Genomic DNA, 27,612 nt, shown 5'->3' with positions numbered 1-27,612 from the left:
TGCCAGTGCATTTAACACTCATCAGTTCTGGTGCTAAAGCTAAAGGAAGTAAGACCTTTCTTGAGTGGTACTTCCCAATTGCACAAATGTCTCCTATTTAACCTCCTCCAATCTTCTTTTCAAGCTTTGCCTTTCACTTCCCAGAAAGTCTGTGTCCCTTTTGTTCTCTTTAAACCTCTTTAATATCATGTTAGACTTCTCTGAGAATCATTTACAAGACAGAAAATATAAAATCAAAATAAAGAATCAAACAAGTCGGGTTGGATTGGTATTGTTACAATATTGTTTTTCAGGCTAATGTGCTGTAAGGTTGAATGGGCCAGTGCTTTAGGTGATGGGAGAGAGAGGTCCAATTTCTTCCTTTCCTCCAGACATTCTTTATGACAAATCAAATCGTTTTGGTTCAAGTATACAGATCTTTCTTAGCCTGTCAGTGACAGCAAAGTCTTACAAAATTCTTCATGTCTACAGCTCTCAGTGTGGGCAGTATCTTCCTGGTGAACACTAGGTGAATTCATGCCCAAACCCTGAAAAAATTCACACATTTGGAGTCCTTCAGTACTTTTCTAATGCTGCTGCCTATTCTGGGCTTAATTTTTAAAGAGATGTTTCAATCTCATCTATGCAGAGAGTCCTGGTCCTTGTGAATTCTGCCATCTATGGTGGGAATTAGATACATAAACATAGGTGCCAAGTGCCAGTGGAGATGCCCTTGGTTACCAAGTCATCAATGTGGAGCAGACAGATACAGCACAGTAGGTTTGGAGGTGTGTGTCTTCCTGAAGTGGCATCTGGAGACAAGGTGGGGTACCCTAACACATTTAAATGAACAGTGCGCCAGTATGGACACTCTTAATTGCTCAGCTTTGCAGAACAAAGAGATCAAGGACCTGATGAAGAATCTCTGTAAGAACCTGGCATCTGAAATTTTACTTCAACAGTGCTAAATAGTTTTTCAGGCATCCCCCTTGGTGGAGGTAACTTTAGTGAGTATCTTATGTGTAAACTAGGAGCCTCTGTACTTCACAGAGATTAAAATAAATAACTTGCAGTTTATGAGGTGCTGAACTACCAAAGAAATGTTGGCTGAGTAAATACTGTCATTAGAACAACCTAGGTAGGCAGCTCCACATTTCTATCCAAGATGTTTCAAACCCACTGAGGGTGGGCTTGTAACAGACCCAGCGCTCACTGCAAGTCAGGGCTCGAGTTGTGAGCAGTGAAAAACCTGTTTACTTTAAAAATTAATCAACATTTCATTTTTCTGCATTAGGGATGGGTAAAAAACCAATAATAATAAAACAGAGCATGGATGCTTCAACTTAGAATACTTTTAGACCTGAATTCCTAAAAAAAAATAAAATAATGACTGTTATATAATTTCCACATTGATCCATTTGCCAGGTCTCTTCCCCCTGTTATTTTTGATGTTGGATAGTTTTAACCAGCTTTGAAAAACTGTAGAGTACTCAAAGTTGTTTCCCTACTAGTCTAATGGAAACAAATATCAGGATTAAGGAGAAATTTATGACTCCTCTGAGGAAGGCACAGCTCAGTCATTGTATTCCTCTTTCACAGCAACCTCCTGGCTAATAAGGCATGCATGCAGCAGGTTGACCTATCCACACGGACCCTGCTCCAGATGAGTCATATTAACTGATATCTGTTTCCCAGAGCATGTGGATGAGCTGGGTGAGAAGCAGGAGAGAGGTAAGAGACAATACAGATTGATGTTTCCAGGCCTCTTCTGTCTCTCTGTTCCTGTCGCATTTTCTTTTGTTATCGCTTCAGCAATTACTATCATGTTTGCTCATAAATTTTCTCTCTCTCTGATTACACTGTATTTACTTATAAACAGTGAATGTTTTCAATGATTTAAAATGTAAATCTACTCTCTAAAAATGCAGATGATGCAGCAACTACTTGATTATAAAGGCAAGCTCAGAGTTTTTCTAAGTAATACCACAGTTATCCTTAGTGCTATATGAATTAGTTTTACCTGACATATGCCACACATATAAAAGAGAAAAGCTTTTTACAAATAGTCAAGGTATATTAGTTTTAATGACCCATTTCCAGTTGCTAAGGTTTTTTTCAAAATTTTCCTGAACCCATTATGTCCTTTTTCCAGATTTATACTTTAGCCAATGAATATGAATTATAACATTGTTTTCATTAAATAAATTAGTCATATCTTGCCAGCCATTAATTAAAAAGAATCAAAATTTATGCAAATCAAAGCCTTGATTGTGTTTGACTCAACGAATCTCTCCAATATGAGAACTATTAAGCAGGGTAACACATTATTAGGATTAATGTTAAAAGGACCACTTCAAATAAAAGTGAAAAAAATTCTGTGCAGTGGAGCAGATGCTGATTACTCCAAATACGAGATTACAAGATTATTAGTTTTAAAGATAATTTTTCAAAATCTCTTTAGAATATGCACCTAATCTGAGCTGTCTAAAAATTATTAGAACTATCTGAAAACTCAGATAAAATGCATGATTAAAAAAGGGAATTATTTCATCAAAGGCCATCTGAGATAAATACACCCACCTCCATGAAACATAATCTATATATAGAGTTAATAACAGCAACCTTAAAAGGTTTTTGTTTTACAGAAGAGGAAGTCATTGCAGAGTACACATGTGGAACTTACATCACCATCTTCTACTGAGATCTAAAGGCCAACAGAAAAAAACAAGGATGTAGCTCATATTGCTGGAAAGCGAATGAATTTTCTTTCTGGCTTTTTTATGGCAAACTTCAGCAGAGTGTTATGAAGCTAGAGGGAATTGCCAGAACAGTGAGTGGAATCCAGTCCTGAAACCCACACATTAATAATGGAGAAAAGGGAGATGTTTCTCTTCAGAGAGATAGCACTATTTTATGGCATAATCTTTTTCGCATAAAGGGGTAATCTAGAGTCTGGTGCCTGCTCGCAGGCAGTTTTGGAATCCTGGTATTGGAGTACCCTTTAGCACACTCTTTGACAGACTAAATTCTCTTCATTGAACATTGTACATTTAAATGGATAAAAGAATGAAAGAAGAAAAATTTTAACATATAAAAATTGTTATGCAGTCAAGTAAAACTCCATATCCTGTGCTCCTTCAAACACCTACCAGAGAAATACTAAAGCTGTAAAACAAGAAAAATTCAGCATTCAGATCTCCCTCATGTCTCTTAAACTGTGATGAGGGTTACAGTTAAATACTCTGAAACACTTCATTAAAAGAAAAGAAGCTATATGATTTACATTCAAAGAATGTTTTCATTATACATTCTGTCATACTGCTTCCTACTCTTCTTCAGTTCATCTAAGGCCAGAAAGGTTTAATTTTCTCTATTGACACAGTAAGAGAGCTAGCCTGTCAATGAATGTGCAAGGTGAATCTCCAGGGAAGCAAATGCAATCATGCTGAGTAACAGTGATTTACTTTATTTGTAATAAATATGAGGTTTATAATGCCAAAGGACTGCGTTGCAGTTGTGTAAAGACTGAGTATGAATGATAAAAGAAGTAGAAAGTATAGCTGAGTTATATTCTGAGCCTCTGTTTTTCCCCAGTTGCTATAGTAATGTTTAGCACCTTTGTTAGTTATTCCAGCGTGCTATGTCCCTGTGAGATTTGTCAGTTCAGGAAGACTGAGAATGATGAGTCTGCCTTGGATCTGGAGATAGATCTCATTAGTTCTGAGGATTAGACACAATACCTAACACTGGCGCAGGTAGTCAGCACACAAACATGGGGAGGAATCCCAGGATGCTTTTAATGAGGCCACCCAGCCTGGATATTGGATTGCTCTTGGCACTCTAAAGACAGGTGGTTGTGAGGCTTGTGGGTGACTGCTGAAGCTGCCACCCTAATAATGGCTGTTCATTTGTAAGCCCAGACAAACCAGCTCAAAGCCTCCTACAACTCAAGGGGAGTTGCCTTGACACTCAGAGGACAACAGAAAACATAAGTACCAAAAGGTTGCACATTGGTACCAAATCAAGTCTTTGGGCCATTTTTGCTCTCACAAGTGTGACTTACAGAGGAATTAAAAAGGAGAAGCCCTTTGCAACTGTTGGTCCTTTCCTTTTGTCTTTTCATTGTCAACTAAACTGTCAGTGTTTCCATGCCCTGCTGGGAGGGAGGAGAGAAATGGCAAACAGCACTGCCGCAATTCTCCATTTTCCTACCTGGATTGTGGTGTATTTTTTTTCCTTAATAACCAATTTTTTTATTGATTCAATGAGAATATCAGATATTTTACTAAAAATAAGACGCATTCAGTTTCTCTGTGCTGTAGACAAGTGTCATCCCAACTGGAATCAAACTACTGGGGACTGAAAGCTGAGTAGTAAGAAAAGCCACAGTAGTAACAAAAAGATCTTTTAGTTCTTCCTGTTGTTTTTAACTCTTTAATCTCATGAGTGAGGTCTTACAATTTTGGACTCTATGGCATTGACCATACTTCACAGATTTATATTCTTTTAAGTTCCTTGGCAAATTACAGGATGATCGGTGAGGGCAAAGGCATTTTGAAACCTCTGTTGTCAGAGCTGCTGCAGTTCACTCCTTTCCCCAAAAATTTTAATCCTCTTTTAAAATTACTTGTGTGTGTACACAAACCTGCCTGGAGTCCTAGTAAATTTCTTGAGAAAAGCTGAAGTGTGGGGAAGTAGAACTCTGTAATCAGACACAGTTATTAAGCACTCAGTCACTCGCAACACTGAACTTGAAAAGCAATGTACCTTTACAAACCAACTTCCAAAAGGTGATTTCTGGTTGCACAGCCCATTTAAAAGAGAAACCCAGTTTGGCAACTGAATGCTTCACATGTGTTGGATTCAGCTCATTCTGAAGATTCTTAACACCCTTTTGGAAGCCGGGTTCTACATGGCTTGGAGAGCACTGCAAGATGCAGGAGGAATGACGGATGGTTGGTTATGGAAAGATACAGGAAGCTTAAGAACACCTGGGAGCAATTCAGCTGAGGCTGGAGGAAGACAGAGGAGGAGGGACAGAGAACTTCTGTGGATAATCAGAGCTGTCAAGGCTTTAGGATGAAAGTATTCAGTGTAGTCTGTTGCATTTAGTATAATTGAACTGTATTGCTCTTCAATTTGTCTGAATGTTTTAGGAAGCCCATATATTCTGGAAGGGTGTGCATTTGTTCAGTAGAGCTGAATAAGTTACAGAATATCTTGTTTGACTGAAATAAGATTTTATGTTTTACTTAGACCTCTCCCTAGAAAAAGTGGTGACAACGAAGGGCTCATTTTTTTCCCAAATTGTGTTTGGAAATGGGTTGTAACAGTATTGTCCCCACTCCAGAATTAGAATCCAGTTAAGAAACTTGGAAATACTTACTCATAGGAACAAATGTTCTCATTTAGAAAAGAAAATGAAGAATTATTTTTCTTTTTATTTCAGGTGTATTTGAAATATATTTTTATTATGGCATTTTGTTGCATCTTTTATTAGTAAGTTTATAATAAAATCCTTTATTAAATTAGGAGAAATGTCATTGTAGGTTAAAAGGTACAATTCTTTGATTAAGTGGCTTGAAAATTATTTTCATTAATTTTAATTTGAAATGAACATCAATTGCTTCTGCAAGTCTTGCCTGATGTTTGGTTATTCTTGTCTTACATATTTTCTCCTTGATTGTATTAAATTTACTTTACAATTTCCAGACCATAGTCACTGTTTTTCAATCATTATTATTTTCTTATTCTAACAATTATCTGATATTTTGTTTACTTTTTTCATTGTTTCTCTGCATGCTGGAAAAGACCTAATTACATGAGACTTTGAAGGGGAAAAACATAGATCTCAGATATTAAGATAAATATACTACTGCATTGCAACAGGTTTTTTTCTTTATTCATTCTTCTTCTTGATGAGAATGCCAGATTTCTAGATACCAAATTTTGGGATGGTTGTATTGGGTCTAGAAAAGGCCTTTTCCACTGTATTAGCAATAAACTGACATCTTTCAGCTAGAGCACAGTCGATGGCCTGCTTTAGAGCTTTTCTGCTTTTTTTCAAGACATTTGGGCTATTGGTTTAATGAGAAAGACACTGGACTTAACTCTCCTAGCAAACACAGGATTAACCACAGGACCCATATTTTGGTGATGATGTAGTCAACTTCCCTTTAGTGAGTACTCAGGTTCAACGAGAATCCATTTTTCTCACCCACTTTTCCGGTATATTGTGTTCTCTTGGCTATGTATAGGTACTTCTTAGTGTTAGTTCCACCATCCACCAGGCCTCAGATGTTTATTTCTCTGCAGTTTTACATGGGATATAGCAATGGCTCAAGGCTGTGGTTTAAGCAGTAGGATCCAGCCAGACAATGGGAATTTTCTTTTGCTTTAGTAAATATATGGGTTTGTTTACACATTACCACATAAGCTGCATCCAAGCAAAACTTAATTAGATGCTCAGCCAGGAAAAAACTATGACAAGAGAGGAATGGAGAACAGCTGTTTTTGTCATCTGCTTCAGTCCGCAGACCTACAAAGGTACGAGAAGTGTGACTGGCTTATTTCCACCAAGAAAGTAAATAAGTGAACAAGCATGCATCTTTCACTCAGGTTATCTTACCTAGTAAAACAAGAAGGAAGACAAGCCTATTTGCTGGTAAGCCAAATTGAAGCTCATGTGCTGGATCTTAATCCCTTGCAATGTTATTTTATCAACAGATTTCTTACCACAGAATTTCTCCTATGTCTAGGACATTTATTCTTAAAATAAAATGTCTTAACACAAATATATTTGCTAAATACGTTTTTTATTGTTTGGGGTGTTGTTGCTATTGTTGTTCTTGTTCATACAGACCTAAAATGCATTGTATTCTGGGGTGCTCATTTCTTGCTACTTCTACTTTACATATTTTTACTACATTTAGATCTTGATGACTATTTAAAAAAGCTGTTTATGTTTCAAACCTCCCTTTCCTCTTCCCCAAAACTTACAGTGGCAGCTGCCACTCTGACTTGCTTTTTCTGTGGGTACACATGGTCACTGCCACCCCCTGCATGGCTATCTGTCATTTGGTTCTTGGTATGTCGTACTGATCAGGTTTGTGATGTGGTGTGAGCCAGAGGATCACCAGCTGAGAGCCAGCTGGGATTTGTCTCAAAGGCAATTTTTCACCTGTCAAATACTACAGCTTTCTGTCCCATTCTAATTTACCATTACCTCACACGTGAGTATTCTTTGTCACCCAAAGGAAGACATTGTATGCTGAGTTTGCTTCAGCCAGTTCCTCCACCACAGTAGAAAGAAAATGGCTAAATTGAGGAGAAGCCATATGAAGAGCAGCTGAGGTCACTTGGTCTGTTCAGCCTGGAGAAGAGGAGACTGAGGGGAGATCTCACTACAGTTTTCAAAATCCTCATATCAGGAAGAGGAGGGGCAGACACTGATCTCTTCTCCAGTGTGACCAGTGACAGGATCGAAGGGAATGGCCTGAAGTTCTGTCAGGGGAGGTTTAAGTTGGTATCAGGAAAAGCTTCTTCACCCAGAGGGTGGTTGGGCACTGGAACAGGCTCCCCAGGAAAGTGCTCACAGCACCAAGCCTGACAGAGTTCAAGAAACATTTGGACAATGCTCTCAGGCACATGGTGAGATTCTTGTCCTGCTCAGGGCCAAGAGCTGGACTTTGATAAACCCTGTAAGTCCCATCCAATTCAGGATATTCTGTGATTCTATGATTCTATGAACTATTTTCTCCTTTAAAAATTTTTTTTATTACTCCAGAATTAGCATTAGTGAGTGCTGTTCAGCAGTGAGAAAACAAGTGGTTAAAACTCCATAATTTCTGGTGCAATGATGTGAGTGCAGTATTGACATTCTGGGCTGGTGCAGAAGATCAGCCTCCAAGGCTGGCAGAGTTGCAAAGCAAACATCTCGTATTGACAGACTGGCTACAACTGAGATTACCCCAAGGATGGCAGCTGAGAACATCCAATGTAAACATGGTACAGTGGACCAAAATTATTTATTTTGTAGCTTGCCCCATTCTTCAGTCAATCCTATTGTACTTCCATCCCATTTTGGTTGTCACAAGCAGCCTCTTGACTGAAGTTTAAGCCTTTGGTAATGAATTGATTTCTCCCATGTGTTTGTACAACTGACTCACTGTACAGTGAGGCTTTATATTATTCTGCAACGTGACAAATATGTTAATGTATGCAGAACAGTGATTCTGGTTCTGGCAGACATTTGCTGTGCTCACACAGTCAATAAAGAAAAATGTTTTTCCTGCTATAAAGTACTCTGATATGACTATAATGCTATGGCTCACTGAACTTGCTTTAAATTGACTCTCAGCCTACCGATCAGATTATCAAAACGCAAAGAACTGCTCCCTTTGCTTTCCTGTAGCAGTAATTTAAGAAGGCAAAATACCATTAAGTTCAATGAGGCATGATTAACACTCAAACACACAGAAGTGAGAAGTCCATAAAAATGTGATCTTGCACTTAGTTATTATGTCTCACAGGTATTTAGGTGGTTTGGAGAAAATTATTTGTGAGGCAGAAACTGGACATCTTTCAGTTTTTCTAAAAAAATCTCTAGCTGGTATTCTATTTGGTAGCTGAAGACTGTATTCACATATAGTGGTAATATAATAGTTGCTGCGATTTTCTATTTATGGCCATATATGTTTATCATGCTAAGCATAATTTATATCCTTGACTTTTGCATATTTAAGACAAAATCAAGTTGACAAAGCCAATGGAAAAAAACCTCAATCAAATTGTGTTTCTATGTTGGTAGAATAGCCCTCGAGGAGACAGAATGTTCCCAGAAGATGCTAAAACAAACATGCAAACAGAACTCTAAAATAGGACCAAGGCAAGAGTTCAAGTGCTTTATTTTCTTTCTGAGACAGGCAGCTTAACTGTTTGCTCCAAAGATACAGATCAAATAAATCCAGAAAGTTAGATGCTGAATCACTGTCTGAAAGGTTATTTTAAAGATCTTGGAACACAAGCTCAAGGTCGCATTCAGCATATGGTTTTCAGTGTGTGGATGAATGGCAAGGATAACCCTTATGCATCAGTAGAATTAACTAGAAAAATTTAACCATGGAAGAAAGGAATGTCCATATTAATGGGCACCAAATGTCATCGCTTCAGCTTTATTAATGTTGTTAAGGAAATTTTTATCATAAAAGGGTGAAAATAGGGTGCTAGATGATGTTGGCTGATATAGCTTTGCAGCAGTGGCTCTTGAAAACACAGGAACTCTGCACTGTGCATATACGTACATATATGTGCATTAAAGTATTTTGTAGATGAGAGACTGTGGATTATGTTCAGCACAGAAGCAGCTTTCATGGCCTTGTTTAGAGGTCACAGATGTACAAGAAATTTTAACCCTGTGAATTTCAAGGTATGTCTGTACCAAATGGCACCTGACAAGCTTCACCAACATCTATGGGAGCAATATATTTAAAAAAATATGGGAATGTAATGCATCAGCCTGTGAGGTCTAATATCATGTGCCAAAGAGGGTCATCAGACAGCTGCTGCACATTCACACTTGCTGTGTATGACCACATGCACATGTACAATGATTAATCTGGGTCAGAGTCAGGCTGTCTGGCAGCAAACTGAATGCAGCAGGGCTGACCACACAGAAGCCATTTCTCTAAACCTGGGCCTTGTTCTCATCTTGTTGAGGGCCATGTACTGCTCCTGCTTCTCTCAGTGGATTCTCATGAAAGATTCAGCCCCAAACTGACCTAATTAGATGTCAACGGTGGGAGGCTGCTGCCTCTGACATGTATCTGGAATGCGCTACTGAAGGAAAAGACTAATAATGTCTGTAAGCAGAATGTTGTGTGACAGTCATTGGTTTGTCAAAGCTTTCCTTTAGAAACTTGAGTTGAGACACAGCAGAGGACATAAAGGGAAGGTTCTGGAGACCATTGGTTAAAACTACATTTTATTCTATACTTTCTCCCTTAGACTATTAATTCCATTATGTGACGTAGTAAGTTTTTTCTTTATGCAGAGGGATGGAATTGAAGGAATTTTTCCATGCTGTTTCAAGTGTCCTAGTTTCTAGTGTCTATTTCAGGAATAAGAATGGGATAGAGACACATTCATTCCAGATTAGCGTGGTCTTTCTTGTACTGGGAAGCCCAAAACTGGGCACAGGGCTGTGGATGCAGCATCACCAGGGCTGAAGCGAGGGCAAACACCGCATGCTTTGACATGCTAGCAGTAGTCTTCCTAATGCAGGCCAAGATGTGCTTGGCCTCCTATTCTGCAAGCGTATATTGATGGCTCATGTTCAGCTTGATATTTACCAGGCCCCCAGATCTTTTTCTACAAACCACAGTTTGGATTCCAGCCTGTACTGGTACGTGGGGTTGTTCTGGTCTACTCTACAGGCCCATTATTTAATTTCATAAGGTTCCTGTTGGCCCACATCCCCAGCTCCTATAGGCTCTCTGAATTGCAATCCAGCCCTCTAGCATGGGAATTACTCCCTACAACTGGATGTGGTCCAGGGTTTCCTGGGCTGCTTTCTCTCCTGTTACTTGGGTCATTAGCAAAGTTAAGCAATACCAGTTCTAGTTAGTGTCTCAAAATGTGTCTACATGGTTAAATGAACTGTATTTTTATGTGTTGCTTTATTGCCACTGTGCTTCTAAAGGTTTTGGTTTTGTTTATCTTGCTTGCTGAGGTTTTTTTGAAGGTGAGACTTCTGTTCACCACAGAATAAAGAATGGCAGTTATGTGCCCATTTTCCCCTGCTTCCCAACTGCCCATGACTATAAATACATCAATCATTTTATTTAGCTGCTATTCTGTACTTTTAAAATGTGGTTAATGTTTCTAAAGCACTGTGAACTGCTGTAGTGAAAAACTGCCAAATATCATTAAATAAAGATTTGTGCTTCTGGAATTTAAAAATAGAAGCCTAATGTTTCAGATATGAAAAAAAGGAAAATCAGAGTTAAATAATTTTATGAGTGTAGCTCCAATTATAAATGCCTCAATGTCAGAAAAGCCTCCATCTTCTCTCTTATGATGGTCTTAATAAATCATTTTCTCTCCTATCCTGGGTGTTTAACTGATTGCTCCTGATGATCTTCAAAAACAATCCCAGACCAGCTAGCCAATACTGACAGACCTGATGTAGAAATTCTCTTGATCTTGAGTAGTTCTCATCACATGGCCACAAATCTGTAGCTTTTGAAGACAGTCTCAAACTGTATTTTTTCCTTTACAAGTAGAACACACAACTAGATCTTGACAGACCGTCAGTGAGGGTTCATCCTTGAAGAGATGTACTCCTAGTCAGTATTAACGAGACTTTACCGCCAGGCAAATCCAGAGCTCCTGACTCAGGATAGATTTATCTTTGATTTTGTCATTAGAGATGGCGAATGTTACTCACCGAGTATTACTGATACCTGTGATGAACTACTGGCTTGATTGACAACTGGTACGGAAGTGAAAAATACTGTAGTTTTTCTCCTTCACAAAATGTCATGCAGTAAACCTGTCATGGCATTGTACTGACTAATTACAGATGGTCTCAGTGTGATGGACTTTCTCTGACAGGCTTTTTGCCAAGGAACATGTAGCAACACTAAGCAACTACGTTTCACGAGAGGTGACTTTCAACCAAATGTAGAAATGGCAAAAGTATGTCACATCAAACTTCTTGTTTCCAAGGAAGTGGAGTGTGTTTTGTGGTGAACTTAATGATGAACTTAGTGAGAGTTTCTTGCAGTTGTCTGGGTTTAAATGGTGGGCTCTATGAAGAGCCCTTTGTAAGAAGTGCCATAGCTGACCTGACTGACACATGAATGACAGATTCCTGTGGTGGGAAAGAAATGTACTGCACTGCAGGTGATATTTAACCAATTCTGATAGACCATCCTTTCAACAGCTTTCTAAAGAAAGTTTTGCATTTGTAAAGGATAATGGCAAATGAGCTGCATTTCTGCTTCTTCATGCTGAAAGTTGAGTTTCCGGTCATTTTACAGAGGGCTGAGTGTAAAAGGCTCTTGCTCTGGTTTTTCATTAAACCTGTCAGAACTGCCACCTCTCTTTCATGACCTGACAGCACAGGCTTTTGAGTTCACTGGAGAATGCACTCTGGAAGGCTTGTTCAGCGCCAGTCTGATGTGCAGAACAGTGGGGGACTGCTGTGTGAGCTTCATCTGACCAGGTCAGGGTGGGTGTGCTTATCTCTGAGCCATCTCGTGTAGCTGGCACATGCTGTGTGACAGACTATATCTGTCACTGCAGTGGTAAATAATTTATCATAAACTCATTTGAACACAGTAGAGGATGGATTGCAAAGGTGGATTAGAAGTAGCCTTTTTTAGCTGTTCTACTAGCTTTCACGCTTCTCTGTGTGCTGTGTAACAACAGAGAAGCTGTGCAAGCTGCTTGTGTCCTGACAAGTCTTTCTTATTGCAGTGAGGTAAGGCAGGCTTGCTGCTATCTGACTGAGATCCTCCATATGGGAATGAAGAAAACAGCTCTTCTAAATTGTGTGAGTGCAAAACCAACTTTTCTGATGTTTTCCACATCACATAGGACTGAGTTTGTAACTGTGAGTGTGGCCATAAGATAGGGTAGCCAACTGTCTTTAAAATTTTATCCTATTTGTGCTGGACAGGACTAAAAACAATTGAAGAACTTGCCTTTCATAGATTCACTTGAACAAAAAAAACTTCCTTCTTTGTTTATGAAGGCTATGGAACAAGTAAGAAATAAATATGCACACACATTTACCTGTTTCTCCAGTTAACAAGATAAGGAAATCTGTGTGGTAACACAAAATGTTTTCATCAAGTGAAAATAATCTCAGGTAGCATGGATTATAGTAATAGGCTTTTACACAGACTCTACTGTATGTGGCCTAAGTGATGGAAATACTAAGTTGCAGAAAATATATAAATTATTTATAAGGAGTAATGCATTTAAAATTGTCATGGCTCTTTGTTAACTTTTCACTCAGGTGGGGACTGTTGTGATGACAATACAATAGACTTTGTGGTTTTTTTTATTTTTTGGTTTGTTTGGTTTTTTTGCTAGAGATTACTGATTCATGTGGAAAGTCTCTAGATTTGACATCATCTTTCCATGACTAAATTGCTACATAATTTTAAAATAAGAAAGTTCTGCTGTCAATACTGATTGATGCATTATTAGTATTTTCCTATATTTCATTTGCTTCCTTTCACTTTTCTGTTACTATGCTTGTCACTTTTAGAACATGTTCTGCATGTTTAATATTTAATATTTAGAGGAATTGCACACATGCTTTTGGTTCAGTACCTAAAACATTATTCTCATAAATAAACCTGTAGCTAGCTGCAACAATTTATGTATTTATTTTCTGTCTCATTCTGATAGCTATTGCTGCAATTATTTGTTCATTAATACACCCTTCTTTTGCTGCTTACACCACATCCTTGTATTTGGGAAGTTTTAATCCAGCTATTACTAGTTCTATCCCCTTTAATATCCATCAGGGACTTTAATAAAGACAGTCTCTTCTATCCAATCATTCAACAGAGTAAAAATAATTCTTTTTAACCCATCAATTCCTCCTGGAACAGACCAATTGAGAGTTATTCTTGACAATTTTCATTCTATATAATTTTAAAATTCCCATCCGGCCACATAGAACAAGAAGTAGAAAGTACATATGTTTGAAAGGTTTCACAGTTGCCTGATAAAATGTATGATTCTCCATCTCCAGAGTGCACATGGGAACTTGGTCTGAAAGGAGCTCTCAGATCCTTTAGTCACAGGTAGATCATGACACTTCCACCCCTCACAAGGGACACACCACCCCTTGTCTCCTCATTGTCCCAGCCTCTGGGAGTCCAGCAGCATCTCTGCAAACCCACTTCTCTGCTGCTGCTCAGGAGAGAGACAGTTCCCATCAGGACCAGTATTTGAAATCATTGATAGTTATGTGTGTTATTGATAGTAGCTACGAATGAGCTAAATTTCTTGCTTCCTGTGTTTACTGTTCTGAGAAAATAAAGTTAATTTCTCAGAGTATTACAGAAAATAATACTGGATAACCATGTCTGTGTGCCACCATGCTGAAACTGCTTCTATGTTCTTTTTGGAGAGGATTTCTCAGCTAAATCCATACCATGATGTCCATAGTGCAGCCTTGAGAGGAGAGAAGCTAAAAATGCCCTCACCCTGTTGTATGAACGTCTGCAGAAGCAACCTTTCCTCTGGAAAACTGCATCCCAACTAATCCATGTCTGATTCTTGAGGCTGGTAGATAGAGTCACATAGAGACTTGTCATCTGCTGCAGCTGGAATTGGATACCCCAGATTTCCCAGCTGAGCAACATGATTATGTATGGCAGAGGTCTTCTCACATGTTTGGACCAATGGATGTTTAATTAATCTATGCAATATGAAATTTTCTTCAGCAAGAAATGTGGTGCTTGTCTTGATTCCAGAAAGCATAAATAACCAGTGCTCAAGATGGGACAGTTTCTTGAGGAAGTTCAAATCCTTAATTCAAATTGGACAAAGAAGAGAGTTTTCACATTCCTGGTGACCACGCTCGCTGTGACTCTCAGCACTGCATCCTGTGTGGCTGCATGCTGAAGATTATTTTAATGACAGAACTGGGAGCTCAGCTTAGAGGTTGACCTCATCCTATTGGTCACCAGAGGCCTGCTGTGGCAGTGCTTTAGATGGATCACTTCTCACAGTTGTCTAACTAGATTTCTTCAAGATGGGAACTGAGACATGTACCCAACATAAAATGCTTGCAAGTGACTGTCACTGAACACATAGTAACTGGCCCACATATTTGCCCTGTGGAAAATGGGAAAATGCAGTTCCTTAATCCAGAAGAGATCTAATTGGGACAACTGGATTTTTTGGCAGGAGACATCTCAGTGAAAGAAATTTTTCTTTTATGTCCTCAATTAGATTCCTGAGCCAAAATCAAGTGAAGCACCTGAACTTTTCAAAGAAAAGGTTCAGGGTTCTTTAGTATAGGGCAAACACTACATTTTTCCTTGTTTTGTTTTGTAAAAGGTAAAGTGATTTTGACTGAAATGTTCTGAGAATGAAAAGGAAAAATGTGAAGAAAGCAGGGACTGACCTAAGAAAGTCTGGCACAGGGCTCAGCACAAAGTGTTTAACTTTGGCAGAGTTTTATGGGCAAATGAAAAGATACCCTGAATCAAAGATCCTGGTAACCAATAACAGACATTGCACCCCAGTCAGTCAGAGGGGGTTTACAGGGAGTTAAGAGTTAAGATTACAATAAGAATTCTGTAGCAATTAAAAAAGAATCAAGCTAACAGGGAATAAGATGGCTGTTGTGAGAAATTCTTCATATTAGTAGCCTTTTACAGTCATCTGCATTCATAGCCATAAATTTCTACTCAGATTGCTCTCCTTCCAATGAAAATGTTTGACTAAGAGCTTGATGTGCCTTTTTATATGTAAAGAGCTTGTTCTCAAGAAATAAGTACTCCCTTTTTTATTCCTTTGGGAAACAAGAACAACAAAAAATGTTACTCAGCAGAACTGGATAAACTGCATTACTTTACACTGTATTTTTATTTTTCGTGATCTAGGAAAGATGGGCTTGGATGGAAGAGATTTTATTTATTTATTTGATACTTAGTCTAGCAAAAGCTATTCCAAAATCCAAGGTGAAAACAGAGATGTTTCATCCAGGAACAATGTGGATACACCTACCCGAAGTATGTCTTTGCTATAAAAGTACTCTAAGCTGCGTGCTGGGGTTTAAATATGAGCAATTATCTAAGGCTGGTGGGATTTATGTTACCTCCAGCTGGGCCTATCCTCTATTGAATAAGTCACCCAGGAGATTCCCGAGGTTGAGTCATTGTGCCAGACTGAGATCCTTTTGTAGTGGTCTGTTGTCCTCATCACAAGTGGGAATTATGAGAATGCCCTTGAGGACAGTTAGGATGTGAGGTGTTGGGTGTGAGCCTAATAAGTGACATGAGAGAGCGCTGAGATACTGGAGTGAAACATCTCAACCCCCAAACACTTGCTCAGTTGTTTCTTGATTTTGATAGGTAATCTTCTGCCTAAAATTTCCTGAAACATCTGAGGCCATGCTTCTTTGCTTGCTCTATAAGTGATCTTATCTGAGTGTTTTGGTACCTTTGTATCTGTGCCCAGGCTACAGAATGGAGCTGAGTGGTTTTTTGTTGTTCTAATGTGATTTGTTCTCAAAGCCTCACACACACTATGCATGAAAGGAATTAATGGCTCCTGCTTGTCAGGGATGTGGTGGTAGTGCAGCTTCTTGTATTCAATAACTCACAATTCAGTTGGTGCTATGAAAAATCTGCAGTGAATCAGTTGAGTGCCTACAGTCTTGAATATCTTACTGGAGAAGACAGTAAAAAATGTACAGCAGAGGCTCAAGTTAATAAAACCAGATATTAAATTATGTTCAAGACAGAGATAAGGTTTATTAGCTTGGATATCATGTTGTGCTATGGTTCTTCTGACATGGAATAAGTTTTCACTGAGAAAATCTAGGTTCTTATGGGCATTGTGCAGGTCTGTGTGACTGTGCTTGTGTCTGGCCTCATCTTCAAGAAGCCCCAGTAAGGATTTGGGTGAAAAATACAGGATGAAAGCCTACAAAAATGTTTTAACTGGAGTCTATCAGACAAATGTTCTTGGTAACAAACTAAGAGAGGCCTAATGATTCAGGGCAAAGCTGATATCTCTAGATCCTCCACTGCAGCTATGTATGCATGTAACATACCTGTGTTATGTCCCTGAGTGCAACCATGTCTGTCCTCCAAACCACTTAGCTCTTGTATTGAGCTACTTGTACCTGGTACTTCTGATTAAGATAATGGTACTTTTGTATACGATGAACTGAAATTTTGTGGTTACAGTAGTCTATAACCATGCTAGGTGTTTTTTACTTTGGTTTAAATTGCCAAGTTTCCCATGACTCAGTCCATTAAAGCTTTGGCAGTTCCAGGGTGAACAAACATGCATGCATATACACGTTTTCTTTGAGATATTATTAACAAGAATGTAGAGGATTTATTGCAGCTTTCCTGCTTGATTGGTGAACAAGTTTGTTCTGGCTATATACATTTGGATTCCATCCAACGTTTTTTGTTTACAGAAATGGTCTCTCCACTTCCATTTAGGCAGTCATTTAACATTACTTTCCTTCACCTATTGCTATCTGTCATTGTATAAAAATCACTGAGTTTCTACTTGTCTTCCTAAAACAAAATACAGTGCTGTACACCCATTCTATGGAATCAAGGGAGATTCATAAAACCTTGGAGCAGGTGCTGAAATGGCTGATCAATTCACTGAGGTGTGGACATGTACACATATGCATATACCCTCTCAGCCCTTCTTGTGACAGGCCTGGCCCAGGAAATGTTCGAAACCGCAAGTTCAGAATGCCTTGCAAAACCTTATCATCCCTTTCATAAAGCTCCTCTGGTAGCATTGAGCCATGGTCAGCATGAAGAAAGCCTCATACCTGTCCACTGGTTGAGTACAAGAACCACCTGAACTTGCACGTGCTGGAAAAACTGTGGTGTGACATCCACTTCACTGACATGGCCAGGTTGTGCCCTAGCTCTTCCCCAGTCTAGGCTCCCAGATTCTCTCTCTGGAGAACTAGGGCACAAGGACAGAGAATGAAAAATGTCTGGGTTTCATAGACATAAAACATGATTCTGGAGTGCATACCTTTTCTTGTGAGATGCAGAAGTGGTTCTGGGTTCCAACATTACTACTGCTCTGTGTTGCCGCTACAACATCTACCAAAAACTTGCCTGGATTTTAAAAGTAATTTTCAAGGAAAAGCCTGATACCTTGCTCTCAGAATATGACTTTGCCTCAGAGTAAAAAATGTGACATTCAGAAATATGGATAGAGAAGGGTCACTAGATAACGATACCTCAGGGCTTGTCTTTGTATTTTAAGCATGTTTGTCTCTGGGAGTTCTCTGACAATTAGGCAATGGCTGAGGAACTTAAATCTTAGTCTGAAATATTGAGGGAGGTAATAGGGCATCTATTCACTCTTAGTTAGTCCCAAAGGGCAGCCTCCCTCCTGGTCCCCTGGGATAACTATGAGTACAACAGAGATGTGACCAGGGCATTAGAGACATCACTTGACCTCAGGGCAATTTAGCTTGATTGTAACAAAATCAATGTGATTATCTTAGACCTGGGCTGTTACATACAAAGGGAAGAACTAGATATATTTTAAAATTAAACAGTACAATGTTAAAGAAAAACACATGACATTAAAAAATTTACTTAAAAATAATTCTCTCAAATTTTCTATCCTCTGAAGTTTATTAAAGAAAAATTGAATTGTGCTGGAGTCCGTATCCTGGTCATTCTGCAGCAAATCCAATGTTAGCAACACAGACTGAAGCTGATCATCAGGTTAATATTTTCCCATTGTTTTTCTTTACCAGTCAATCATGTTCTATATGACAATTAATGCACAGATCAGGCATCACTTTAAAAGTGCTCACATGGCTGTTTCCCTCTGTTCTGGGAAGAGGCTCTCCTGGAGCAGCACTGCTCAGCAGCAGCTGTCGCCTTCTGATCTCCGGTTTCCAGTGCTGAGGAGTTTAGTTGCCTTTGTTCTTAGACCAAATGTAGTCTCTTTGCTTACAGTAGCCATGTATCCCCTTCATGATCTACAGTCCTCCCCAGAGACACACTCCTCCTGCCACCCTTCTCTGCACCTATTCAAGTTGGTTTCATCTATAAAAAGAATAGAGGATCCAAACTGCGTAGAGGTCCCTTGGGTTTGTGATTTGGTAGCAAGGGGCTCCAGGAGGGCCTTCTGTGAGAAGCTGCCAGAAGCTTCCCCTGTGTCTGACAGAGCCAATGCCAGCTGGCTCCAGGATGGACCCACTGCTGGCCAGAGCTGAGCCTACCAGCAATGGTGGTAGAGCCTCTGTGATAACAGATTTGAGAAGGGTGGGTGGGGGAGGAAGGAGAATGGCTGTGGAAACAGCAGCCAAAGAGGAGTGAGAACATGTGAGAGAAACAGCTCTGCAGACACCAAGGTTAATGAAGATGGAGGGGGAGGAGGTGTTCCAGGGCCAGAGCAGATTCCCCTTGCAACACATGGAGGTTCATGGTGGAGCTGGTATCTCCTGTCTGCCCCTGTAGAACCTCATGCCAGAGACATGGTGCCCAAGGGAGACTGTGACGCTGTGGAGAGCGTGTGCTGGAGCAGGCTCCCGGCAGGACTTGTAAACGTGTGGAGAGAGGAGCCCACACTGGAGCAGGTTTGCTGGCAGCATTTGCAGCCCTGTGGGGGGACCCACTGGAGCAGCTTCTTCCTGAAGGTATGCACTCCATGTAAGGGATCCCACACAGGAGCAGTTTTTGAAAAATTATAGCCTGTGGGAGGCACTCAAATTGGAGAAGTTCATGGAGGACTGCCTCCTGTGGGAGGGACCTCATGCTGGAGCAGGGGAAGAGTGTGAGGAGTCCTCCTGCTGAGGAGGAAGGAACAACAGAGACAGTGTGTGATGAACTGACCACAGCCCCCATTTCCTGTCCTCCTACACCACTGTGGGGGAAGCAGGTAGAGAATTCAGGAGTAAAGTTTAGCCGAAGAAGGAAGAACGGGTGGGGAAAACACGCTTTTAAATTTTTTTTTATTTCTCATTATTCACTCTGATTTGATTGGTAATAAATTATTTTTCCCTAAGTCAAGACTGTTTTCCCTGTCACAGTAATTGCTGAGTGATGTCTCTCTCCCCTTATCTACACCCACAAGCCTTTTGAAGTGTCCCCTGTCCTGCAGAGGGGAGTGATAGAGGTGCTTTTGTGGGCAGCTAGTGTCCAGCCAGGGTCAGCCCACCACAGGAGTGTCGCTGTACTTATGTTCAGGCATTGGTAGCTGGTGACAGAGACTAGGAAATAGCAATTTGATATCTAATATAACTTTTATTCAGACAATTTGTAGAAATCACATATATTTCTTACAATTATTCTGAAATGAAAATGCACAGTTTCAGGTTTGACTCTAGTGTATTTACTGCAGAAGAAATAAATAATTCAGCTGGTATTTCTAAAAATATAATTAGTTGATGAGTCAGAGAAGAATTTCATTTTCATAAATGTTAAGGCTGGAAGACTGGGAATATAATGATCAGTGTGTCTTGACCTGTGACTCTGTCATGTCTTAGGAGGCGGTCTGGTAATTCCTGCGTCAATTTGTAATTCAGCTGGAAGATTCTTCAGAGGAGACTGAATAAAGGGCCCAAACCACATTCTTGCAATGTGTTTGTTTGCTTGCGTGAAATGTTATTTCACACAAACAAGCAAAAGATACACCCCACAGGCAAGCTTGAGTATGGTGATTCATCATTTTAATAAAAAACTTTAAGAGCATTAACATTTACTAATTTCTGATAGCTCAGTGCAAATTTTTAAAACATCATACATAACTGTGAACCACTATGTCTGTGTGTTTATATATATATATATATTTATACATTTATACGTATAAGACAATGAAATATATTTCTATTTATGGGAATCTAAGCTTTATCAAGAACCTGTCTCAGCCATGGGAGATGTGTAAATAGAAAAGAAAGCAGCTGGGATAAAATGAAAAACATAAACTAATCAAACTCTAGACTGCAATAAAAGCTGCCATGAAAGAAGAAAATGAAAACCAAAAATTAACACCACATAGAGCAAAAGATCAATATTTTATTGACTGGACAACAGACTTCTATGTACTCATTGGTCAGTCATTATCCGTATTGATTTTACGCCACTGCACTTTTGCCCTGGCTTAGCCATGCACACATATTCTTTTTTTTTTTTTTGCTTTCCTGCCTAAAGTAATGGCTGTCTTCAGTATGAATAAAGGCTACTCAAGTCAGCCAAATAACTCTTTTCACTCAAGGTCAGAGTCTAAAGAATGACTTAAAGACATGCAAGATGAGGACTCAAACTCTGTTGAACAGAGCAGAACCTGCCATTCCTAACATCACTGCTCCATCCACAATGGCCCAGTACATGAACCAGGCCACTGTAAGACACAGTGTGGAAGAAGGAAGAAGATAGATGTTTGTAACTCAGCTCTAGATGACCTTTAATAGTAGACATTTAGGTGCTGGAGGTCAGCAAGCAGATATAAATGCCAGCTACCTAGAAACTAAGAGCTTGTACTGCAAGCAGAAGCTGCCTAGATTGCAATGACAACATCACTAATTCTTGACATACTGTTAAAAAACCCGTGTGGCTAATGGTGAAATGAATCAGGAATTGGTTCTGGTGAGTTTACAGCCTACAGTCCACAAGCAAGAATTTACAAGCAGAGGGATGATCTGTGAATCAAAGACCAAGCAGGTGAGGCCCTTAACAGGGCTTCAATTGCTGGCAAAGCGGTTTTCAATGGAGGAAAGTACAAGGTTAAAGGGACCAGTATGAGTTGGCTCTTGCATCAAATATTAAAAAATATATTTTAGGCCTGTATTTGAAGGTATAGCAAAGACAATGGAAACAGTCTTAAGGCATATTAGTTATGGGAAAATGTACATCAGCACTATTCAATCTTGGGCAATCCTTACGTCTTGCAGTAGCTGAAAATATGGGTTTATTTATGTTCTACAGCGGCTATACCTAAAAAATTAAGTACAGTTAGCCAGTTTTGGGAAAGAACCTGTGCCATAGTATTTTGGATGACTTCTTTGGGTAGCAATCCCAGTAAGGAGAGGAAAGTGACCTTTTTCCCTTTAATTGGCCCTTGGAATGGGGCTCTCTGTCTCCGTGCTCCTCAGTGTGAAAGCACCTCCTACTCACAATTTCTACCTGTTTTTTCAGCATCTTTTTTTTTGCCTGAAGTATGGAAGAATATAATATTTACAAGGTGTTCTTGAATGTTATGATCCAATAGAAAAATGCTTCTGCTCAGCTTTCCATGCCAAGGTGAATCAGTGCTAATGCCTCATCATTATTCATATGCCAAACAGACTTTTCACAATCCTCCTTGGTTCAGAGATGATAAAAGATGAATTTTTAAGCTTCTAACTGCAGAGTGCAGTGTGTTACAAGGAAAACATTTTGGAGTTAGACTTAAAATATATACAAACCTTTTCTGCATCATTTTATTAACCAGAATGGGGCAGTTGTTTAATTTTTGCTTATAAGCAGCTGAGAACTATGACAGAGTTAAACTGCTGAAGGAAAGTTACTTGAATGACTAAAAAATTGTAATATCTTTTATATGGTTTTCTTACAGCAGGGCAGTGAACTACATAGTTACAGAGTGAGAATAAAGCAGCTGCACAGCTTTCCTCGAAACTATGAAGCAGAGCCACATTCGTAGCAAAGGATGTCATCCTGCCGAGTGAGGAATTCCTGGCCCACCAGGGAGACAAAACACTTTGCACAGTTAAAGCATTCCCCATGCCACTGACGTTCCTCAAATGAGATATATTTGGCACCTCCGAGAGCTGAAAGAGAGTGTGAAAAAAAAAGAAGATCTGAATCCAGTATTTATGGACATTGTTCAGTAATGCAACAGATGACTTTTTGGTGTGTGATCAGGTCATCATTCATACAGCAAACAAACAAATGAACAAAAATCCATATTTGGATTCGGAAATATTCTTTGTTGGCTGAATTGAAAAATAACTTTAAAATTAATCAGTGAGAAATATTTCAAGCAAAGACACAAGTCGCTTGCTCGCATATCCCATTGAGATCTGAACACAGTGGGTCTATCAGAATGTCCATTCAGGTTTACTGATCTTCCCAAGAAACTGTCATGAAATTTATTTGCAATATGTTGAAACATATAATTTCTATACAACACAGAATGAAATTTAATAATTTCCACCTAAGTTTCTTCAAATGGATTCTTTTGGAAATTACTAGATCATGGGATTCCTAGCAGAAGAATCTGAAATAAAATCTTGAGGTTTGGGGGGATTTGGATAGTTTTGGTGTTGTTTTTTTGTTGTTTGTAGTTTGTTTTTTTTTTAAATCATGTGCATGTGATTGGGTATTCATCAATTTCTTTGTCCACTGATATATGCAGCATGGACCTGTAAGAATCAGGCAGTACTTTTCAACAGTTGACTCCACACATAATAGGATTAAAATGCAGAACACCAACAAATGCTCTCAGAAAACTTCAACTATCATAGATCAGTGACATACATGTCTAATTAGAAGTCACATATAAGTATACAAGGATGCATTCAATAGAGCTATGTTGCATTTGGCAAGCTTTTTAATTTGACAGGTGTGCCTTACCAGCAGGCAGTTAATCTATGTTCAGTTTGATCACATATGCATTTAAAAAAAACCTGACGATATCACAGAGGGACTTGTGTTTACTGTCATGGGAAGAACAAAAAAATGCCATTTTTTATATTCTTAAGGAGGAATTTTACTACAGAAAGGTCTAAATCCAACAATGGAGGAACTCCTTCGGGCACATAAAACAACTCCTCATCCGTTAGGAGCATGTATGATCAGTATGTTCTAGCAACATACAGGACAAGTGACACACAGAGAGTCTCTTTGGTAGTTAAGTCCTTAAGTCTTTCATTCTGATTGGAGTATTTGAAAAGTTTTTTTCTAAAGTGAAAGTCTTCTCTGAGAGAAGAATGATGATTCATTGCTGTCTGGCCCTCTCTAGAAGATGAGACTCACCTGTAATAGGTTTCTTGCAAGTAGCACACTTCTTAGCATAAAATCTGCTGAAACAGTCTACACAGTATGGATACTCATCTTTGGAAATGAATCTTTGTCCAGACAGCTGGGTTTTACACCCAGCACACACAAAGCACTCTTTGTGCCAAGACTGGTCATGGTAGATCACTCCTCCAGAAGTTATAACCTAATGTATTGACAAACAAGGACAGAGCAAAAGAACAAAGGTGTGAATCACGAAGGATTGTCCAATCCTTCATAAGTACCTCCACTTGCTTTCTCTCTTCCCATGTGCACAAGAGAAGAGAGTGTGGTCACATCAACTTTTTTTCATCTGGATTATCCATTTAACTACCTGGAGTTGGGTCCAACATGCTGCTGGTTTGTTATTCTCAATTTTCTATCACAGTAAAACCTTATAATTTGTAATAAACATGTTATCTTTTAATGAAATTTTTGTATTATATGGTAGATAAATGTTTAGAATCAGGCATGCTCTCAGAAGAGAAATTCTCAGTGATAAGCAGTGAGTGAGAGAACTGATGTTGAGATAAAAGTTAATCTCCAACCAGTATTTTGCTGTCTCTCAACAGCAACAGTATTTTAAATAGGAAAAAAGGCAGTAAAGAAACAGAAGTAAAACAGAAAGGAGATCTCCATGGTCAGAAGAAGAAAAAAAATCCTGTTTATCAGTGTCATCAACTTCTCCTTGCCAGCAATACACTCACAGCTCTGCATTGGTTATTTCTGAAAAGGGAAATTTCCAGTTTTTCTATGGCTCTCTTATGTGTGGTAGAGAGCCGGTTTCACAGAAGTTGTAAGAGACTGTACAGAGAAACTTCTACAAAGATGAGCTGTAAGATAGTGTTTCTACTATCAAGTCACATGCATGACAGGGAATGAATGAATGAATGAATGAATGAACTAATACTGTCAGAACAGCAGGAGAAAAAGTTGGACAAACTTAAGTAAAAATAGTGGTATCATCAAATTTCCCCAGGGAATACAGTTTCAGGAAAATAAAGAATAGTATGGGGTCATGTCAAGCAATAAAGAGATTTAAATAATTCCTGATCCCTGTAACTTTCCAGTTTTGGACTACTTTGTAGTTATGTTTGCTTTTCCATTAAAATCTCAAAATCGCTGGCACAAAACTCAAGATTCAGTTTGCCAATTTAATCACTTTGGGCTCAATTCTCATGTATGGGAATTGATGCAAGTTTCAGAAATAAAAGGGTTTTAGCTATAATATAGAGGGACTCTGCATTCCTAGAATTTTTAAGAAGCAAATCCTGATTATTTCATGTAGGTGCTGCTAACATCAATGCCTCTGTCATGGTTTAGTGTAGTCTGGGTTTTTAGTAAAGAGGGCTCCATCAGCCACGGAAGTGATTCTCTTGCAAAGAGGTGCTTACAGCTTCCTCTATGACCTAACAGAACCTATCACCTGGCTAGTTTGAATATTGGCAACTTTTTAAGCCCCTTAAGAAGCTTGACACACCTCTGTGATCCACATTTAAGAACTAACAGAGCCTGGGAAAGCCCCCTTGCCTTCCGGATTTTGGACAGGTAACTTGGGGGGGGCTGCAGGCAGCCCAGCAGGGCTGGGCCAGGCCTTGCTCAACCCGGCCGGGTCGGCCATGGCGCAGCCCTGTTCCATCCGCAGCCTCCCTGCCTTGCCTGGGGCCGCTGCCCTGCTGCCCGGCAAAGTATCTGTGCTGAAATAAGCAAATGACTGTAGCTGTAATTGGGAGCAAAAGTACTTGTGCTGAAATAAGCAAATGACAGCAGCTATAATTTGATGAGGACCCTTGCTCCCAGGGAAGGAGAAGACCTCTGTTTCTAGAGATGAAAGTGATGAGGACTCTTACTCCCAGGGGAGGAGGAGGGCCTCTATTCCTAGAGATGAAGATGCTCCCAGAGATAGGTGAAGAGAACCTTTGCTTCTGAAGAGCGCATCCTTAAAATGGTACCCCATTAGCTCAAGATTGGACCCTTGAAAGCAGTTGTGGGGAAAGCTGTAGGTCGAGGGAAAGGACTCTCACATGATGAGAGCAGAGAACCAACCCGGGCGGCTGTCTCACTGTGACATTGAAGCCATGAGAGAACTTCTTGTGGAGATGTCTCCATAGCATGAGCAAGAGAGACTCCTCTCCCTAAGTGAACTGAAAAAAAGTTATTATGGAAGTGGTAAACTGACTGAACATCTCAAGGGTTGTCTTTTTACACTGTCAGTGGGAGAAGGGAGAAAGGTGAGGGGAGATAAAATGTTATGAAGGTTTAGTCTGACTTCTTTTCTTCTAGGTCTGTTAATAAAATTCTTTATATTATTTTAAGTTTTGTGCCTGCTTTGCTTTCTCCTAATTCTTATTTCACAAAAGGGAAATAAGTAAGTAATGGATATTTTGAACCAAACCACTACAGGCTCTAATAACCATTGAGCATAATTACTATAATTGCCATGTGCTCATTTAATACAAATAAAAGGCTAGATGTAGAGACATGGGAATATATAAAAGTACTTTCTAAAGTTTAACTACTGAAGAACAAAACAGGCAACATATTTTCCTTAAATTAAAACTTTTTGCTAGAGGTAGAGGTTTACAGGTAAACATTAAATAACTACAGAATATTATAAGTTATTTGATGAAGAGACAAAGAAAAACTCCTTTCAGAATGATGCAGGTATTAAACAAAAAGTAAAATTCTGCCATAAAAAACAGCTTAAAACATTTCCCTAGAGTACAGTATCACACTAGAATAGTATGATGCTTTGTGCATGTTCATCAACCAGAGGCAATTTTAGAACATGAGAAATCGAGGGACGGAAGAACTGATTTATCTGTACTTGGGGGAAAAAAGAAATCAAACCAAGCTTTCTGGTACGATCATGTATTGAAGCAGTGGGACTCTTGACTAGTGTTATCACAATTGAATGTTAATTAATCTACCAAGTGCCTGATACATTTCAAAAAAAAATTAGCCAAGATTGTGGATTATTTGCTCAGTTTAGGCGGCTAATTATGCATATGAATGTATCTGAAAAATTATGGAAAAAGAGCCGTGTCTACCAAGGCAAAATCAGAGATTTTCAGGAAAGAAGGGTTTTAGATAACTTTCCATTTAACCTTTGCTAAAAAACACAATCAATAACTAAAGAAGCCCAAAGCACTTGTTTTGGTAAATAAGTGTATTTCAGATATAATCAGTCTTAGATTAATATTAACTAGAGTGGACAGCAGACACTGTTGCAGTTTGCTTTCAGCGCCTAATGTCAAAAGGAAGACTCTGCTCTTACTCTGGCAGACATTTCACATGATCCAGGCCTTCCCCTCATGAGCAATACTGTCTCATTAGGGCAATTTTTGCATTGTATGTTTAATTACCTTTTTGCAAGCATAGCAATGGTGAGCAAATTGCTTCTCAAAACAGGGCACACAGTAATTCTCATTGTCTTTGGTGATTAATGGTTTTGTTCCCAATGGTTGTCGACAGTACTGGCAAACGAAACAGGATTCATGCCAGGAACTTCCCTTAAATTCCATTTTACGTGAACCTGAAAAAAACCAAAGTGAACAATCCCCTCAGATATGGCGTTGTAATGTAAGTTTTAAATCCTGGGAATGCTCTTGTTTTGAACCTTCTATCTCAGTATTAGATTACCCAAGAAAACACTTATCTTCAATTTAATAGAGCTTCTAAGGATGCACTTGAAATTTCAAGAACACATTCAGTGCCATATAACCATCTGGCAAAAGATGTGCTGAATTGCCTAAGCTGTGATTTTTAGTCTGCTCTTATATGAATCTTTTCGGGTTTCTTCTTTGTGGTTATGCTCCAGTTGCTCAGTTTCTCTCCAGCCAGCCAACTCAGTGATAATGTTCAGGTACACAGCACTTTT

At 39.2% G+C, this 27,612-nt stretch overlaps 1 protein-coding gene across 2 annotated transcripts in view; it reads right to left on the bottom strand.

The window, feature by feature from the left end:
- Window positions 1-19,962: 19,962 nt before the first annotated feature.
- FHL5 (four and a half LIM domains 5) overlaps window positions 19,963-27,612 on the bottom strand; it is a 29,921-nt gene continuing 22,271 nt past the window's right edge. For both annotated transcript variants that reach the window (XM_048296831.1, XM_048296830.1), the window contains 3 exons: window positions 27,098-27,267; window positions 23,712-23,898; window positions 19,963-22,504 (listed from right to left, as the gene is read on the bottom strand). In XM_048296831.1, the coding sequence (XP_048152788.1) occupies window positions 22,353-22,504; window positions 23,712-23,898; window positions 27,098-27,267 (509 nt within the window). In that variant the 3' untranslated portion in view covers window positions 19,963-22,352. The remainder of the gene's footprint in view (window positions 22,505-23,711; window positions 23,899-27,097; window positions 27,268-27,612) is intronic.

This window comes from Corvus hawaiiensis, chromosome 3 (assembly GCF_020740725.1).
Source record: "Corvus hawaiiensis isolate bCorHaw1 chromosome 3, bCorHaw1.pri.cur, whole genome shotgun sequence".
Taxonomy (NCBI): Eukaryota; Metazoa; Chordata; class Aves; order Passeriformes; family Corvidae; genus Corvus; species Corvus hawaiiensis.
This window is presented reverse-complemented; position numbering and strand designations above follow the sequence as displayed.